The 19,227-nt window shown below is 38.2% G+C and overlaps 3 protein-coding genes across 3 annotated transcripts; 1 reads left to right on the plus strand and 2 right to left on the minus strand.

Moving 5' to 3' along the window:
* The first annotated feature begins 2,210 nt into the window (after positions 1–2,210).
* On the plus strand, positions 2,211–6,234 carry LOC117612806 (probable LRR receptor-like serine/threonine-protein kinase At1g67720). The gene is made up of 9 exons (XM_034341452.1): positions 2,211–2,463; positions 2,545–3,082; positions 3,189–3,640; positions 3,909–4,044; positions 4,162–4,233; positions 4,328–4,396; positions 4,714–4,785; positions 5,596–5,667; positions 5,747–6,234. The coding sequence occupies exons 1-9, from the start codon at positions 2,391–2,393 to the stop codon at positions 5,784–5,786; spliced, it is 1,524 nt and encodes a 507-aa protein (XP_034197343.1). The 5' UTR covers positions 2,211–2,390; the 3' UTR covers positions 5,787–6,234.
* Positions 6,235–6,319: 85 nt separating this feature from the next.
* Positions 6,320–7,705, minus strand: LOC117614923. Its single transcript, XM_034343860.1, has one exon. The coding sequence runs from the start codon at positions 7,553–7,555 to the stop codon at positions 6,785–6,787; it is 771 nt and encodes a 256-aa protein (XP_034199751.1). The 5' UTR covers positions 7,556–7,705; the 3' UTR covers positions 6,320–6,784.
* A 9,354-nt stretch (positions 7,706–17,059) lies between these two features.
* LOC117616359 (probable membrane-associated kinase regulator 1) lies at positions 17,060–18,882 on the minus strand. The gene has a single exon (XM_034345656.1). It carries the CDS (start codon positions 18,562–18,564, stop codon positions 17,389–17,391), a length of 1,176 nt encoding a protein of 391 aa, XP_034201547.1. The 5' UTR covers positions 18,565–18,882; the 3' UTR covers positions 17,060–17,388.
* Between the last annotated feature and the right edge of the window lie 345 nt (positions 18,883–19,227).

Consider the following 19,227-nt stretch of genomic DNA (forward strand, 5'->3'; position numbering starts at 1 on the left):
CGAGAATCAGGGGGTCCCTTCCAATTTCACTGTAGAGCCGTCGTGCTTGCATGTAAAGTGGGGGGCTGACTTTGGGTGGCTGAGTCGGGTCGACCCGAGCGGGATGCTGGTCGGGTTAGAAATGGATCCGTAATTGAATCCTTGTGAAGGTGACGTGTGGGGGGAAAAGCTGAAGGGGTCATGAATTTGGCACCAACCCGACCAACCAAACAACGGGCTCATCATCATCAAATAGAGGAGGATGAGGAGGGGTGGATTTTATTTTACACACACGTGCTGATGGGTTTTTTTTTTTTTTTTTTTTTTTTTTTTTTTTTTTTGGAACTTTCAATTGTGTTCACATGTCCAACAAACATTTTTCAGAAATGCAATTGGAGAGAGAGGTACAGAGTTTTCACACACAATGCACGCAGCCATGGGAATTTTAGAGAGAATCCAATGATGATTATATAATAAAATATAGGGTGACCATCAGCACAATCAAGTTTCGGGCCCCTTCTTAGTAGTGCCACTTCCACACTTTGCTTTGGGCTTACTCTAGCAGGCTAGTTGATCAAAAATGGTAAAATATTTAAAATATTAGAAAATATTCTTGATTAATATAAATATTAAGAATTGAAATTATTAATTAAATAAAGATAAAATGGTAAATTTATACTTTTTTATATTTAAAAAAAGATATATTTAGTCATATCTCCATTTTTAACACCAAAACTATAAATAATCCCTATACTATTTAATTTCTATAAACAAACCCAAAAAATGACATTTGGCCCTATTGAATTTAATTTTGATTATTAAATTACTTTGATACTCTATTGAGTGTTTTGGGCTTTTTTATGAGGTTTTGGGGTTGGCTTTATTTTAAGAAATCAATGGCAGTTTTGTAATTTAAAATAAGTTAAAAGCTTTTTTGTTATATTGTAAATAGGCTTTGGGTGTGTTTCTAAAATTCATTTCATTTTTTTTTAATTGTATTCCTATATTGGGTATAATATTGAATCTCCCTAAAAGAAAAAGAGATATTTAGTCAAATACCCATTCTTGGGTATGATTTTTTTATAATTTTGGCTCCTATATTGGGTATTATAGTGAATCTCCCAAAGAAAAATCAGATAATGGATCATATTGTTATGGAACACAACTATCCATTATCTTTTTTAATTCTAAAATAAATTTAAATTTTTTTAAAAAAAGCCTCTCGCAAGGTCAGAAGCGCATGCAGAGAAGCTAGTATTTACTTATTTGGAATAGAAAACGTTATGAATTGGATGAATTAGGTTTAAATATGAGAACGAATGGGTATGAAATCAACTACATTTCCCTAATGTTTCCCTAATCAACTACAGTCACTGAATAGAATATTAGTGCCAATAGGGATCATTATTCGGCCCATGACGCGTCAGCTGGACGGACCAAATCCTAACCAAGCCTGTAGCCACCTTCGCCCAAGGTAAGAGTTTGAAACCTAGACCCCACACACCCATTTTAGTATGATTAGGCTCAACCTGACCAGTCTAGGTTCCCCATTGAAATATATCATCTTTTAATATTAAGAACGTCGAACTTTGTGTAGGAGACTAATTCATTTTAATTGAAATGTTCATGTCGAATTACAAAGAGATCATAAGAGAATTTCCAACACACATTATCAATATGACATTTTCTTTGGAGATGCTATTTGTGATATGAAATGCATTAACACGAAGTTAAAATACTAAAAACAGAACAAATACAGATTTAGCCAATTTAGTTGACCCCCTTTTTTTTTTTTGTGAAACCAATTTAGTTGACTTCAATGTCTCTTGATATCTTCCGCAAAGCTGTATATTTGTTTGAACTTTGACGAACTAAATTAGGATTGGAGCTTTTATCCGTTTCGGTTTGCAGTTTTCTGTTGGGCTTCTTTTTTTTTTTTTTTTTTTTGCCTATTCTTTGCTGGCCTCCTCACTTGTTGTTTTGTTCGTTACGACAGTTTATTTGTTTTTCCTTTCTTTTCTGGTAACCTTTCACCGTGGACTGGGCCTTCCATTTCCATTTCTTTTTGACAAAATAAAAAGAACCAGTTACTAAGTGTACCCCACACACCCACCTACCCCACCAAAAATAATAAATTAATTTAGTAAAAAACTACCAACTCTGACCAAGCCTTCGTTTTCCCGCGTTTACCCAACTAAAATACCTTTCCTCTTCCCCAACTCCACCTTCTCTCAACTCCCTCCCTCTCTCTCTCTCTCTCTCTCTCTCTCCTCCTCCTATTCCTTCCTTGCATAACTCACTCACCCAACTCAACCAAAACCAAAACACCAACTAAAAACCCTTTCATTTTCTCCCCACATCCATCTTCTCTCTCTCTCTCTCCTCACCCCTCTCATGCCTTTCCCCCAACCATGTCATTGCCCCTCCCCCTCCTCCTCCTCTCCCTCCTTTCCATCCTCCCTCAATCTCTTTCCCTCCCCAAAGGTAAGCAAGCACTATTCATTTGAATTTTTTTTTAGTGTCACCTTATCATTTTAGTTGCCAATGATTTTGGGTTGGATGCAGGAACACTAATAAACTGCGGTGCGCCGGTCAAATCCCTGATCGACGGCCGCGAATGGCTCCCCGACACCGGCTTTGTCTCCGTTGGGACCCCGCGGAACCTGACGGCCCCGGTCCTCGTCCCCGTCCTCTCCACCGTCCGAACGTTCCCGAACAATCCCCACCGCAAGTACTGCTACACGGTGCAGGTCTACCGCAACGCTAGGTACATGGTCCGCACCACCTACTACTACTACGGAGGCCCCGACGACACCCCGCCAGTTTTCGACCTGATTGTAGACGGCACCCTCTGGGCCGTCGTTAACACCACAGAGGACTTCGCAAAAGGCGAGTCGACTTACTACGAGGGGGTCTTCCTCGCTCAGGGCAAGACCATGAGCGTGTGTCTCGGGTCGAACAATTACACCGAATCCGACCCGTTTATCTCCGCCCTGGAGTTTGTGATTCTCGAAGACTCGCTCTACAACTCCACGGATTTCAAGTCGTACGGCCTCGGCTTGGTTGCAAGGCACGGCTTTGGCTACACTGGACCAGTCATTCGGTATGTGCCTTTCTTCTTTCTTTGTTCAACTCGTAAATTCGTAAAGTCATAGACTTGGAAGTCAAATTTGTGTGAGCTTAGAATCTGAAAATTGGGTCTTTTTCAGATACCCAGATGACAAATTCGATCGGGTTTGGGTGCCATTTGAAGGGTACAATCCCGTCAATGTAAGCAACACGAATGTGTCTGTTTCTGACCTGTGGAACTTGCCCCCTTTGAAAGTTTTCCAGAGCGAATTGACGACCGGGCAAGCTGAAACTATGGAGTTGAATTGGCCTCCTGGGTCGGTTCGGGAATCGAACTACTACATTGCTCTGTACTTTGCTTTAGGGATGTTGGGGTCGAGGGTTTTCAACATCAGCATCAATGGTGTGCCATATTATGAGAATTTGGATGTGACCTCAGAAGGGCTTGTGGTCTATGCGCGCAAATGGCCTCTTTCTGGTGTTACAAGGATCACTTTGACTCCCTCTGCTGGGTCAAGTGGTGGTGCTCTGATTAATGCTGGCGAGGTGTTTGATGTGCTGCCTCTTGGAGGAACAACTTTAACTCGAGACGGTATGCTTATCTTTGATGCTATTGGGTTCGTATTTTGATTTTGAACCAACCCACATGCTAAAAGTTTGTATCTTGGCATATTCAGATACCAACTGTTAGATGCCATTTTGTTCCTAGGCTTATGCAAATATGAACTATTAGCTCACAAATTAATCTCACATCTCCAAGATGAGTGAAATGCGTTCAGATAAGATGGTTGGTTTTCATACTTTATGGCAGTCAGTTTAGTGATGTCAATTCTTACTGGGAATTGGCTTTCTTTCCACAGTTATTGCTTTGGAAAGTGTAAAACAGAGGATTCAGAACCCTCCATCTGACTGGAATGGTGATCCTTGTTTGCCCCGTCAGTACTCGTGGACAGGCATTACATGCTCTTCTGGCCCTCGACCTCGTGTGGTCACTTTGTGAGTTGAAACTTATTATAATCATTCATATTGCTAATCAAGTACTTCCTTTTCTTTTCCTTTTTTTCTTCTGTCTCAGCATTGCATATCCTAATATCTGTTTCCTCCTTCTTCCAGAAATCTGACGAGTATGGGCCTCTCAGGATCGTTATCACCTAGTTTTGCCAATATGACCGCATTGTCTAATATGTAGGTTTCTGAAAACTTAACTGTCTATTTAAATTGACAGAAAGAAAAAAAGTATTTGTTGAATGCCTGATTGATGATTTCATTCTTTCGACAGCTGGCTTGGGAAGAACAATTTTTCAGGGCCTATTCCTGATCTCAGTTCATTGAAGAGACTGGAGAAACTGTAAGTTGTGGCAATTTACTTTCCCCCCAGATTTTAATTTTGAACTTACAATGAAACTCATGATAGCATATGGAACTATTAGCACATCAGCCACTATAAATGGAATCATAGATGTCAATGACCTCAATCTATAACAAATATTACTTGGGGTTTGACAGAGTGACTAATATTTTGGGGGTTTCTTATCTGCTACTTTGTTATTGCATTGATTGTCATATCTAAATATTCGGAACCTGAGTCTCCTTTTACCTTGACCTGTTGCCCGAAGTATGTTCTTTCTCTGATCCAATGTTTGTTCATTTTTTTCCTCATTTAAGGCACTTGGAAGACAATCATTTTAGTGGGGATATCCCCTCATCGCTCGGGAACATTGATAGCTTGCATGAACTGTAAGTATCAAACTATCAAAGTTGTTTCTTTGTTGGTTCTTGGTATTAATTTGAGATTTTTACTTGCATTTTCTACAATGTCTCTTTGTATAGAAATTGAATGAGAAAAAAATTGGTTTATTATTTTATTATTAGGTTAAGCTCAAACAAATATACTGTTTGATTATAGAATTGTTAGCATTGTAATTTACTGGTGCTAAAAGTTAGTTGTAATTGCTTTGAGAACTTTATGATGTAAAGTTCCTTTGGTTGAAAATAACTTACGGTTTAAGCCCAGTATCTGCGACCTCCCCATTCTCCTATTATTGGAAACACCTACTTCTCAAGGCATATTAGAATCAGAATTGCTTCAACTAAAATCTGCATGTTCTGTCTGTTTTGTTGGTGGGAAGGAACTGCCATTAGAAGTGTTTCATGGTCTATACCTTCTAATTTGACAAAGGGATTCTCACCAAGTTTGGTAATGTATGCACGTACGTTTATATCTATGTATAGGACTAGAATGTTATGGATGCTTATTGTTACTGGTTTCAGATGTAGATATTTATCCGAATTGATACATTGTTTTCCATTTTTATTGAAGATATTCTAAATTATTATGTTTCTTGCTGATAATTCAGATTCTTTCCCAATTATTATGCTAACAATGCTGTTAGATGACCGCACAGCTGGGCAAACTGTTTTTTTCCTTTCTTTTTTGTTTTTTGTTTTTTTTTACCTCCTTTTGGGTTGGGGGTTCTGGCACATGTGGTGATTCTGCTCTTTGCTTGATGTTTCTGAGTTTCTGACCTGTTCCCCTGTCTCTTTCAGCTTTTTACAAAACAATAATCTGACTGGTCAAGTTCCTACTAGCCTTACTGGAAAATCTGGGCTGGACCTAAGGTAGTTGAATGTCCACTAGTCTTCCCACTTAAACCTTATGAATTGCACTTTAAGCTGATTGTTTTGATTTTCATTTCAGGACTTCTGGAAATTCTTTGTCAGCACCTCCACCTTCTTGAACAGCTAGTGTATGCATTCAAAGGTTGCTGTGGCTGCTTTATTATTATTATTTTTTTTTTTGAGAAACTTGTTCCATACCTACATGAAGAGCTCTCAAACATTCGGATGGGAAATTTGCCCTTGCCAGCTCTTTGATCCCGGAGTCGAAAGTTCTCTTGCTCAGCTGTCTTTAGTTTTGATAGGATTCAAGGTCTTCAATGAAACTTAAGTCTGCAGTTTTATGCCCGATTGTTCATGTACAGTCATTTTGATTTGCTGGTTTCTTGGTATAATTGGTTGCTGCTCCAAAGTTGTTCATATTAATTTTCCTTATTCTTTAGTACAGTTGTTTTTTTTTTTTTTTCTCTTTCAAATGTACACCCTGAATTTAGACCAAAAAGAAAAAATGTACACAATGAATATGTTGGTTTGTTATATTTTTGTAAAGTGATTGGTGTTGTTTTTTCATGTCTTCATCCCTTGACTTTCTAATCTAACAAACAATAATTCAATACACTGTCTTTAAGCAGAAAACTTACATGAAACGGGGATAGCAACTATCCCTGTCCAATCACGCTATGTCAAGTGAAAAAATTATCACGTATGGCATAACATGAATGACCGGGAATAGCAAAATAGGTCAAATATCAGATTCCTGTTGCTGCCATGCCTCACATGTTGGACCCACTGAGTCACAGATTTGCATCTGCATGTTGCATGACTTCTCACTTTCCAGTTGCTTATTTAGGAGAGCCAGTTGGCAGAAAACTGTATGTACTTTTGGGCAATACAAGAAGGACCAAGTAATTAAACAAATTTTGTTAATATTGAACCACAAACTAGAAAGTTAGCATTTACATTATGATTTTTCAGATCCACCATAATCAACACTCTAAACATGAGACAAATCTTAAATGAAACCCAGAAAGAAGTGAAAAAAATTGAGAAGGCAATGAACATGTTGGACAATGCTGTAGATCAAACCAGCCTCTTCTTTCTACCAAATTCCTAAATGCTCTCACCTCTCTAGCCTTCCTTTCCTGAGAGGAAACAAAGGTGGCAAGGAAGTGCTCTTCACCTGTGTGCAAATTGGCACATTGATCATTGGCCTTATTCTTATACTGGCTGATCTTGTTCTCTCCAACCCTTTCTTTATCCTCTTCATGTACTTCTCTTTGTTCCCCATCCCCTCCTTCTCTTGATCTGCTGTTGCTGCATCAGCAAATGAGCTCGAAGAAGACGTCGAAGAGGAGGAAGAAGAAGATGGGGACAACGACGAAGCACGCTGCTTCTTCAGCTTCAGCAACTCTTTCCATAAAACGGTGCACTTAGGTGGCCTTGGAGAGGGGTCATCATCAACAAACCAACTCCCTCTGCTCTCCTCCTTGTTCACCCCTTCCTCATTCTCATCTCCCTCAACATCTTTGGTTTTGAGGCTAAGTTTGCTGAGCCTCTCAGCATGCTGCTTTTGCCAAAAGGGAAGGAGCTTCCCTTCAAAAAAAAGCTCATCTGCAGATAACATGGTATGGCTACTCACATTGCTTGAGAGAAACTCGAATTCCGGGTTACGTACCTTTTGATCACACTCCATTATAAGATCTTGCTCACCCTGATGGGCATTTGGGGTAATGGAGATGAAGTTATTTTCGTCGAGGAATTCGGCAGAGAACGAAATCCGGGGGCTGGAAGGTGTGTCCATGGATCTAGAGGTTGCCTGAACAATTTCTAGGGACACCATTTTGGTTGTGTTTTGGGCTGGTTGGTGGAGAGTGTTTTTGAGCAAATGCATGAGGGATGTGATTTATAAAGGGAAGGAGATGCTTTTGAAGTTTCAGTAATTTGTTAATCTCTGTGTTTTTGTTGTTGCTAGTTATCGTTTGGACGGTGAGATTATAAAAATTAGGTGGTCTGGTGAAGGCGAAACATGAGAGCTCAGGTGCTGTTTAGAATATAGAAGCAGCACATGGACAACTTTATCTTGGAAACTCAAAGACAAAAAGCTTTTTTTACCTTTAGTTTCTCATACAATTTTTCTTCGAAAATCCCAAATATCATTAGAAAAGGTACAATGTAATCCTGGAAAAGGGAATTTTTCTTTTTGGTCCAAAACCTGGAAAAGGATTTAACCCATGCTATTATTGATAATTATTTAATATGAAAAAAGAATATAGAAAGTGAAACATTATATTAACCAAAAAAAAAAAAAGCATATCATATATGTGATAATTTCTTTCCAATATAATTAACTCTACATTTATTGCAGTGTATCGGATAATCCGATATTGAGGGAAGGGAAAATTGAACTTAGGATTTCAAATATAGAGTTAAATACTCTTAATCACTTAAAGCTACAAGTCCTACGCGGGATAATCTTAAATTTGGGAAAGTTGGGTTGTCTTGGATAGACATTATGAGAGAAATTGGTAAAGTTTGGTTTCTTAAATAGAATATAATCTTAAAGCCCTTCATGCCTGCCTTCCTTTCTTTTCTAGCTAGAGATAGGGTAGGGTAAATCCTGAACTTTTCAAGATACATGCAATATTTTGGCAGGGATCTTCTGCTTTTCAAATTAAGAAAAGAAAGTTTGGTGCATGGAGTTTTAAAATAGGATTATGTCTGAGCTTAGTGGCAATTGATCTAATTGAGTTTGGATTAGTCAAAGAGAGAGGAGCTTTGTTAGTTTGACTCCCCTGCTTACAGGGGGATATAACATGGTAGGGGTCCCAAGCATGTGGTCACATGAGAGTTATTTTCTGCCATGTGATCTCTGAATCAAAGATAAATTTTTGTTGATGACCAAAATACCCTTTGATGGGCTTTGACTGTTTCTGGTATTTGATGTAAATTCTCCCATCCTGGGTGTGTGTTCTTGTCATCTGGAAGGGTTTTTCGAGTGGTAGTAATCATGTTCATGGCTTAAAAAGCTTCCATCAAGATTTGGGCAGTTGTGATTAAATCAAGACAGCTAATCAACATTGGAGGTAAATCTTGTGATTATTAAATGTAGTTATTCGCTGTGATCATTTAAGCAAAAGCACATAAACCAGAGAGCATTCTGTGGTCCTCCTCTGTCCTCTCTTGTATAATTATTTCTTGTTTGTTGTGTCTTTGTTCTGCGACGACTGAGGGAGACAATAATGTGTCAAAGTGTTTGTTTACTTGCTAATCTAATAAACAACAAGAACCATCACAACACATTCACATAATCGGTTTAGTGAAGACTTTCTCCATAATTAGGTTGAAATGTTAAGTGTCTTGTATATGTTATTCACGTGATAAAGTGACCGTGAAATGAATCGTGCATCACGAGTAAGAAAGGAGCATTTAACCTGTGGAAGCAAAGGCTAGTAGGCAAGGCACTATATATCTACAGAAGAAAACTGGCTACAGAGTTATGACAGACAATGATCAGTAAAGGGTTAAGAGACAAGAACATATATACATAATAATAGTACATTCCTATCTGTCAAGACGTGACCAATTCGATCTTGTTAGTTTGGAGAAATATTGGGACCACGAGTTTTGGTGTTCTAGGCAATTATAATTATAAAAGAAGAGGGATTTCAAATGCAAACCAATAAATAAAAACTGCAAAGGCAAAGCAATGTGGCTGGCTAAAGACTGTACAAGACAAGAGTTGGGGGGACCATTTATTAGCATTGACCATTTTATTAAATTAGAGAGGAGTTTACTCTGGTTTCATATAAAGCCTAGCTGTTACTGCATGAAAGAGAGGAGATCATATATTAATTACACATTATTTATTTTGTACTCTATCATTCAGATTTAGCACTCTCTACTCTCTAGTGTGTGTATGTGAGAGAGAGAGAGAGAGAGAGAGAGAGAGAGAGAGAGAGAGAGACTCAGGCCAGACAGTATAATAGGTTAGGTGGATTATATTGAAATTGAATCATCTGGGTAACTGATTGGTTAGGCATTCAGAAAAGAAAAAAATATTTAAGCAATAAATGGATTTTCTATATTCCCTCCTCAGGTTAGCCGAAATTATGAGAAACGATTTGGATTTGGATACGTTCAAGGTTTGATTTCCTTTAATGTATAAGATTATAAAATGATATTTTAATTACTCTAATATATGAGAAAGGAAATTAAACTCGGTGCAAGAGGACGGACACACTACCTAGTGTTATAATAGGATTATAAGAAGACGTCAACAGGGTCTAGCAGAGTAGAAAAGGGCCTTGACTTGCAAACAAATTGTCTCAGGCTTGAACCTTCATGGCACCATAGTAGTGTATGTGAGAGAGAAGCTCTCATTCTCTTATAATTTAGACAATCGCTTGTATTAAAAAATAAGATTATAAAACAGCAGAAAATGAGGGCTAAATGAAAAAGTGGGTGGACTTCAACGTGGCATCCACAGCTTGCTGTTGGCGAGGCCCCATGCTCAAGGCTAACTTTACACATGCATTGATATCAAAAGGCCCCCATTTCTACAATAACAGCAGCCATGGATTGGGTGGCCCAGAGACAGACATAATTGTATTGTAATATTTTACAGCCGTGCCTCACCCAGAGTTTGAATAACGCAGCTTTTCGCATGAAAAAAAGAAAAAAAGAAAAAAGCGTAGCTTCGCGCTGCATAACAGAACCAGCTGCAATTAGGTATCGAATAAATTAACCACAAATTGTGAAGACAACTACAACTAGACGAAAAATTAATTGGTAGTTACCAGGTGAACATAAACTTTGGCAATGAAGAAGATGAGCATTATCATCGGGCCGTGAATGTGGGATTGTTTTGAGGAGTGTTAATTAAATCTCTGCAGTCTTTCTGACTAATCTACCATATTATACTAGATGTCTGCTACTAAATGCTCAGCCCTAATAATACTACTTAAATTTCTAATTGCCAATTGTTAAAGCTACACAAAAGCTTCACTCTGACACCTTCAAATCAATTGAATTAATTAAAGGAAGCTAAGGCTGGGTTTGGTACCATCTTACGAAACGTGATGAGCATATTTGTCTAATATTGAAAAGTTAAGGGTTCTAACATGGGTTTATAAGAAGTTGGTTTACTCGCTCTCTTGCCAATTGGTTTTGAAGTGAAACCTCAACTTCTTTTAGTACGTGTATGATTTTGGAGCCTTTTTCATCTTTTGATGTGAAATACTCTCGACAAAAATAATACAAAGAAGCAACGTCTCCCTTAATTAATAAATACATAAATTATGTTTGCACGCAGTCTCAAGCCAAATGATCAAACAAACACAAAAGCTAGGACAAATTTGTGTCTTCTGCTTCTACTTTTTGTGATCGAATACCGATTTCTAGCTACCACTGTTTGTTCGTGGATGTCGCAATGTGATTATGTTGGGTAAAGTAAAGGAATTATTAATCATAAACCAAACGGGCCGCAAACATTTCAAAACACCTCAAGCATCTAATCTAATCTAATCTAACTGCAGCTAGCAAACATTTCAACTACTCAACCATACGAGAGAGCAATGTGTCGAGGGAGAGGAGCAAAATCATGCCAAGCTACCCCTTGTGCATAGCTTTATATGATCACGATCAGAGACTAGACTAGTTCAGACAAACCATTGCCTAATTAGTTCAAGTATCTTATCATTACAACTAAGGGTAAGTGAGACAAAGAACTATACGCAGTTGGTATGTTTCTGTGGTTCTCATCCGCTCATTCCTCACACCACCCACCACCCCACCCCAACACCACCCCCCCGGGCGGGCGCCCCTGGCCCCCTACTTCCACCACCACAATTTATTTATTTTTCTTTCTATTTTTAATCTCGTTTTCAACAACATTGATTGCTTGATGGTTCATTATCGCCATTTTAGAATTTAGATTTTAGGTTTTGAGTCTTGGATTTTGAACGGCCCAAAATTTAAGACTTAAAATTTAAAATCAAAACGATTAATTACTTCGTTAATTTTCTCATCTTGCCAAATATCCATTGATTTCCAAAAGTATTACATGAGAACCCCAATCATAAGGCCCTGTTTGGTTCATGGGATATGAGAGTTCAGGATGGGAAATTAATTGTTATTCCATGTTCGGTAAGTTTAACCATGGAAAATGGTTGCCTTGCACATAGGAAAGTAGGGGGAAAGTGAAGCTCTCCTTCTAGTTTTGTTTTTCTCATCAAGAGAAAATTTGGGAAAATAAATTAACATTAAATGCACTTTTTTCATAATAATTTTATTCCCCATTAATAATTAATAATTAATAATTATAATATATCTTTAACCGCGAATCAAACTGGACCTAAGAGCAACTCCAGCAGTGCTGGGTTACTCGGGCTGGGGGGGGTTTGGGGCCAAAAATGGAGTCCAGCAGCACAGGGCCAGCCCGGGCGAGGGTGGGGGCCAGCAAAACGGGCAGGCCCGAAGGCGGAAATGGCCCGAGGTCCAAACCGAAGTCCAGGACAAAATAGCTGAAGCTAGCATGGCGTCAGCCCTGAAAATTCAAATTTTTTTTTACCGTTGGCGCGTGCATTGCACGCAATGCACGCGCCAACGTTAAAAAAAATTTCAAATCCGCGCTACAGTAACCGCAACGGCTCCTTGACACGTGGCGCAATCTGGTCGCTCCGATTGGAATTTTTCCTTCAATCCGACGGCAGCCAATTTTTCTGCCAAAAAAAAATGAAAAAAAATCGAATTTTTTTTTAAAAAATACACAAAAATTACAGAATTTTTTGTGTATAAATACCAACCCATACTCTTCACTTTTAACACCAAATCCTCATATATTTTCTTCTCCTTCTACTATTATTCACTTTCTCCTCAAATTTTTTTCACTTTCTATTCAATATTTTTTCACTTTGAAGTTGTAATTTTTTTCTAGCATATTATGGGTTCTTCTAATGAAAATGGAGGGGCATGGAGCATGATAGAAGATGTTCCACTGCATCACAAAATCGCACCAAGCACTCCAAAACAGTGGACTTCCCCATCCGAGCAATCTCATCCACCTGATCAGCAGATGACCCATACGCCAACATTCGTATCACAGCTGTGAACTTCTGCTCTGGAAGAAGTCCCAAATTTCCAGCACAATTTCTCTTTTGAACAAAATATTCATCATAATTGCAAATATCATGCATGATTTTTTTGGAACAAATGAGGTTGCATTCTATATCTCCTTCGAAAATCAACATCAGAGTACAGAGATTGTGGGATAAAATAATCTTCCATAAGATTCTTACCCCGGGAATGTCTATGTCTGTCCACATTTGGGCGACGGCCTTCTCGTGAACCACGGCGAGCCTGCTTTTCATCCTCCAGCAAAGCAACTGCTATGCCAAGTTGCTCATCTAGTTCTCTCTGCGCCCTTTTGCTTGCAGCTCGTCTACGCATTCTCTCTCTAGTTTCTCTCTCTTGCCTCTCCAAAATCTCTTCCATGTCTGCCATTGAGAATGGAGAATGAAATCTAAAATTTGAGAAATGGAAATGTAGAGAAGAACTGGTGTGGGAGGTATGAGCTGAACCTCTGATTTTATAGAAAAATGTACACAGATAGATATGACACGTGGCGCAATCTTAGAGGGTGAAAATCTTATCTGAAATTTGAAATTCAAATGAAATTTCAGATTTCAAATTTATCTGAAATTTGAATTCCGAAATGTATCTGAAATTTGACATTTTGAATTTATCTGAAATTTGAATTTTGAAATGTATCTGAAATTTGAAATTTATCTGAAATTTATCTGAAATTTGAAACCGAAAATCTTATCAGAGATGAATAGTATTGACACGTAGGAACCCAAAAATCTTATCCGAAAATATTATCCAAATTAATTATTTAAGTAAACAAAATTGTGAAAAAAACAAAAAAATGAATAGTAATTGCCATGGCAAGCCCCTAACTGCTGGAAACACATTTTGCTGGAGGGCACTAGGGCAGCCACTATTCACGTGAATAGTGGCTGCCCTAGGGCTAATCTTACCATGGCAAGGGGCAACTGGTGGAGTTGCTCTAAGAGTAATCTTGCCAATTGTTTTTAGCAAAAGAGCAATGTTTACAAGATAGTCAGTTCGTTATCTTGATAACAATAATGAACACAAATTTGACCAAAGCGATCAATATCAATCGATTAAGTGAATAATAATTTTTCTTCTGACTTGATTGAAAATCAACTTCGATAATTTTTTTGGCAAAAGATCAGTTTCTTTGGCTAGGATCCACGTGTCCAAAATCTCAGATTTTTTTAAAATAATGCTTATTGTATTTTGATAAAAATGCTTACAATATTTTTCGGTGGGCTTTATTTTTTTAGGTAAGATATTTGTGGGCTTTTATAACGTGAAAAAACTTTCAGTACGGAAAGGAAGGAGAAGGACCACGCTAATTAGTGCAATAAATTCATGTGACTTGTCTGTCTGGATCCATATGAAAAACCTTTAATGCCCAGCCATAGAAGACAAATAATTACAGATGTGACTGCATTTCACTTTTCTCAACTCCGATGGATTATATATGGCTAATTTCCATCGATCTTAGAGTATTTCCACCAATTAGCCTTTTGACATGACAAGGGGAGTCCTAGGGCAGCTATTATTCACGTGAATAGTGGCTGCCCTAGCCTCCCTCAGCAAAGTGTGTTTCCAGCAGTTTAGACTTGTCATGGCAAATACTATTCATTTTTTTGTTTTTTTCACAACTTTTTTTACTTAAACAATTAATTTGGATAATATTTTCGGATAAAATTTTTTGGTTTCTAGTGTCAATACGATTCATATTGGATAATATTTTCGGATAAGATTTTATTTTATTAGTTGTATTGGTTGGTATTTATAGAAAAAAAAAAAGTATGAGGATTTGGTGTTAAAAGTGAAGAGTATTGGTTGGTATTTATAGACATTGGCGAACCCAGAATTTTTGTAGCAGAGGTGCAATATTGACTAAGTATGAAAAATAATTTTTCGGAATAATCATTTTCTCAAGATAATTTTTGGCGGCTTTTATTCCTTACACATCAAATAAGAAAACTTGATTTTATGAAATTTTAATATGAAGTATATATTGACTTAATGAGCCATCATTTTTAGCTTAAATCGTATTTTGCACTAAAACCGATTTTTCATATTTTGATTTGATGGGAATTTGATTTTCTAGTATTTTTATTTGAATCCAAATAAGGGGTACTTCCTTATTTACATTGTAAACTTAAGTAAATGTAGTAATATAAAAATAAATAAAAGTAAAAGGACAAAGACATTTACTTAAATGTTGAAAATGGAAATAAGGTATAAAGAAAAAACAATCAGTAATTTTTATCCATTTTTTTTATTTTTTTATTGCACAAACATTGGCTACCGTTGGATTGCTGGAAAAAATATTCAGAGAGCCTAACGCTCGCCACGTGGACGATTTAAAAAAATTTGGAAGCAGGGCTAATGTCAACGTGACGTCAGCACGCTGACATCAGCCTTGCCCTCGGGCCAGCACTCGGGCCAGTCTTGCCCTCGGGCCAGCCCAGTCTGCTAGGTCCCACCATTTGCCCGGGCTGGATTTTGTTGCTAGAAACCACTTTTTTGCCCAAACCCCCCAGCCCGAGTCCAGCCTTAGCTGCTGGAAATGCTCTTATATGACGCAATGTGTTGGTCTACAAGGTTTGAGGGCCACGCTTGCACTATCATGGAATGTTACGTACCAACACCTACGGACGGATTCAAGATTTTAAAATAAAATGGGTTAAATTTATCTTATATACACACTAGAAAGGTGCAACTACTGCAGCGTACCAATTCATTCTTTTATTTATTCATTTTTTTCACTTAAAGGAATTATATGTGAAAAGGGGATATCAGTGAAAGGAAAATTAGCAGTAAGATGTTCATAAAAAATAAATAAAAAATAAAAAAAAAGTTATCAGAGATATCCTACACAATAATGTTTTAGAATAGTCAAATAGAATTCAATTCATTAGTTTGCCTTATCTTCTTTTTCTTGAGTATATTATTGGATGAGTGATGACATGATTTTCATTAGTAAGTATGGATGAGCTAAATTAAATTTTTAGCTGATAAAATAACAACTCACCTGGGCTATAGCCCATATTAGTCCCTTCTTAAGACTCCCCCTACTTACACTAAAATATTATTATGACAATATCTCAAATCAATCACACAATATAATTCATTTTAACTTTTTGACGTAGAAGTTTTACTTTGCATAAAAGAAGTTCTCCATTGGTCGACATAGATATTGTTCCACCGTGTATACATGAAGGTACTGTACTAGTAGTAGTACGTGGTATGAAAGGGGTGGTTGATGTTTATTCAGAGGGCCTGGATCCCCTATTTATGATCCATTGGTGTTATTTGCTATGGATGGTCCACATGGAAACAAGTTAGATTCAGAATGCGTCGTCGGTCTGACAACGACAAACTAACTGGTGCCAAATTGATGTGATTTGTCCCTCTCCACATATTTGACGATTTATTGCCAAAATGCATTAACAAAGTAATCTTAAAAAAACCTTTTTATTATTGTGAAGAATTAACATAACTAAAATATCAAGAGCTTTGGCTTTGCTATAAATATCTAAACCCCATTGAAGGGAGAGGTTTTACAAATTGAATGTAAGTGTGTTTTAACCCTAGAAATGAACTCTATAATATTGAATCACGATTAAACGATTTCATTTTCAAAACAATTATAAACCTCGTTCATTAACTTCTAAAAACTTATTTCAAGAGTGTAGAATTCCCAAAATCTAATAATCTAAAAAGAAGTACAATCTCGAAATAACATGTCTTGAATTAGATAAGGAGGTTCTTCAATTTTAGTGTAAGATTTTGGGTTTCTCATTCTTACATTATGGTTTTAGCCTTATTAGATTTGAAAATGCCATAAATAGGAGGTTGGCAATTACTTTGCCAGCTTCCCTTATTAAATATCCACCGTCTTATCCAGTCACAATTGCTGAAGCTTCCTATCTAATAATCTCTCCCACATGGCTGACCTCAAGTCAAGCCTAAACAAACTGAAATGACCATGTGCCTTTTTCTTTTAAATTAATTAATAAAATTTTGTTATTCATTTGATTTTTTTTTTTTTTTCCTTCCCATAATTACAAGTCAGAACTCGATCAAATTCATTCATAGAAGAAAAGTTAAAAGCAAGAAAAATCATACACATTTCCAGAAAAAAACTGATCCTAAAAGTTATGACACCCGAATTCATCATTACAAAAAAAAACCCAAAAGACAAAATCATAGCATACTCCCATATGCTACAATGATTTTTACGTTAAATTCATTCACATTTTTGGTCAATTAAACGGAAACCAAACACAGCCTAAACAACAAGATTATATAGATTTTACGTTCCGAGGCTAAACAGTACTCACAGACAGAGACTTTTAACTAATTTGATGCTCAATTTGAGAGACTAAATCCAAATGAGTGTTTCCAAAATACCATCATATCATATCCATCCCCATCACATGCATGTCATGCATGTCATGCAGATGCAGCTTTTTCATGAGACCTCGGCCATTTGGAAAACAGACGCAGAGATAAAAACACTTGTACAGATCTATTTATCTGGACGAAATCAAATTTAATTAATTCATTCATCAAATTCTAATATAAGTCAAATTAATTAATTAAGTTGGATCTCAAATCTCATCACTGACCATGGCACGTAGCAGCGCTTTTGCTCTGAACCACCAAGGAGTTCTTGCAATGAGCAATTGCGCCTTGAATTGCGCTCTGAAGCTCCTCCATGGACGATGCTGAACTGTTGCCACCACTCGTACCCAAACCTGAGCCCGAACCCGTTAACCCGGTAGTACGGGAGAGAACGCCTGAGTGGCTTGGGGAGCACCTCATGGAAGAAGGGCAGCTCGAAACGCTACCCCTCCTTCTCGGGTACCTCAGGTTACCCGAGAAGGACTGAGAAACTAAACCATGACTGCTGCCACCACAATCTTTATTATTATTACTTCTCGTGGCGCATTTTTCTGCTGAGGTTTTTGTGGTCGTGATGATGCTTAAGCCGCCGCCGCCTCCTCCCATTTTCTGTTGCTGTTTTTGGGAGAGTTTTTCATACAAGGGCTTCACCTTCTTCAAGTATTTGCTAAAAACCTCCTTGGCAGTCAAACTCATACGTTTCGGCTTCGCTGATGATGCATTATTGGATCCGGGCCCCACCATGTTGTTGCTGTTTTGCTGCTGGTGATCTGGAACATTGTTGTCTTTCTGTACTTTAGGCTCCTTCTTGAACACGGACGAGAATCTCGACAAGGAGAAGTACTTCTTCCTCGAGAAGGCATCGTTGTTGCTGGCAGTGTGCTGCACCGCGTACTTGCTGCTGCTGCCGAGGCGCTTGTAAGACTCGTCGTTGGTGTCTTCGGCGACGGAGCTGGGGCGAGAGGAGCCACAGGACTGGTCGGCGAGGAGGCCGAGGTCGCTGGCGAAGGAGGAGGTGGAGTCACGTGACTCATTGGAGCTGCTGGCTGTGGAGTCACGTGAGGTGGTGGTTTCGGAGGAGGAGCAGTTGTAAGACGATGACGTGGAGGAGGGCAGGTGGAGGGTGCGGACCATGGAGAGGCGGGGGGAGAGGTGGAGGGGGAGGAGCTGGCCTTTGTAGAAGAGCTCGTCGGCGGGGCAGAGGGTGTTGGAGGATTTGCGAGGAGAGAGAGAGATTGTGAACTCGAAATCTGAGGAGGAGGAGGAAGAGAAAGAGTGGGTTGGGGAGGGTGGTAGGGTTTGGGATTTTTGGTGGGGATGATGAATATGATGATGCTTCTTCACTTTGATCATGTTCATCTCATCATCTTTTCTCTTCATCCTCATCTCCATTATCTTTGTTTGAAGCAAAAGCAAAAGCAAAAACAAAAACGAAAAAAGAAAAGAGGAAGAAAAAGAAGAAGGGAAGCTACATAATGGTTTTTGTGAGTTTGAGAGGAGGGGATGATATTAATGGGTTTTGTTTTGATGTGAAGTTCGGGTGGTGGATCGTGTTTTGTACGTCAAAAGTGGTGTGGATCTGGGGCTGGGTTTTGGAAGGGCTCTTACCAGCTCACATGGGATGATGGAGGTTTGAAGTTTGAACCTTTTCTCTCTCTTTCTTTTTGCTGACTGATGTGGTGTGTGAGAGAGAGAGAGAGACACAGTAGAGTACAGGTGATTAGTCATATATGAAGGGTTAGGTGTCATGTGCCTGAGACGTGAAAGGTGGGGTTTACTTCACGTTATTCTAATTTATAATCTATAAGATATCTTTGTTGTGGAGTGACGGAAAGAGAGAGAGAGCTACATGAATCGAAGAAGCCGGGCATGCTGTAATTAGTGAGGGCATGCCGCTGCGTGCTCTGCTGCTGGCTCATATTATCACCATAATAATAATTATACGATCTTCATCTTTTATAGATTTAATTATTATACGTTATAATCTTAAATCTTATTGGACGTGATTTAAACACGAGACGAATTAACTATTAGTCTAGTAGTACTTATCTTTTT

This window comes from Prunus dulcis, chromosome 1 (assembly GCF_902201215.1).
Source record: "Prunus dulcis chromosome 1, ALMONDv2, whole genome shotgun sequence".
Classification (NCBI taxonomy): domain Eukaryota; kingdom Viridiplantae; phylum Streptophyta; class Magnoliopsida; order Rosales; family Rosaceae; genus Prunus; species Prunus dulcis.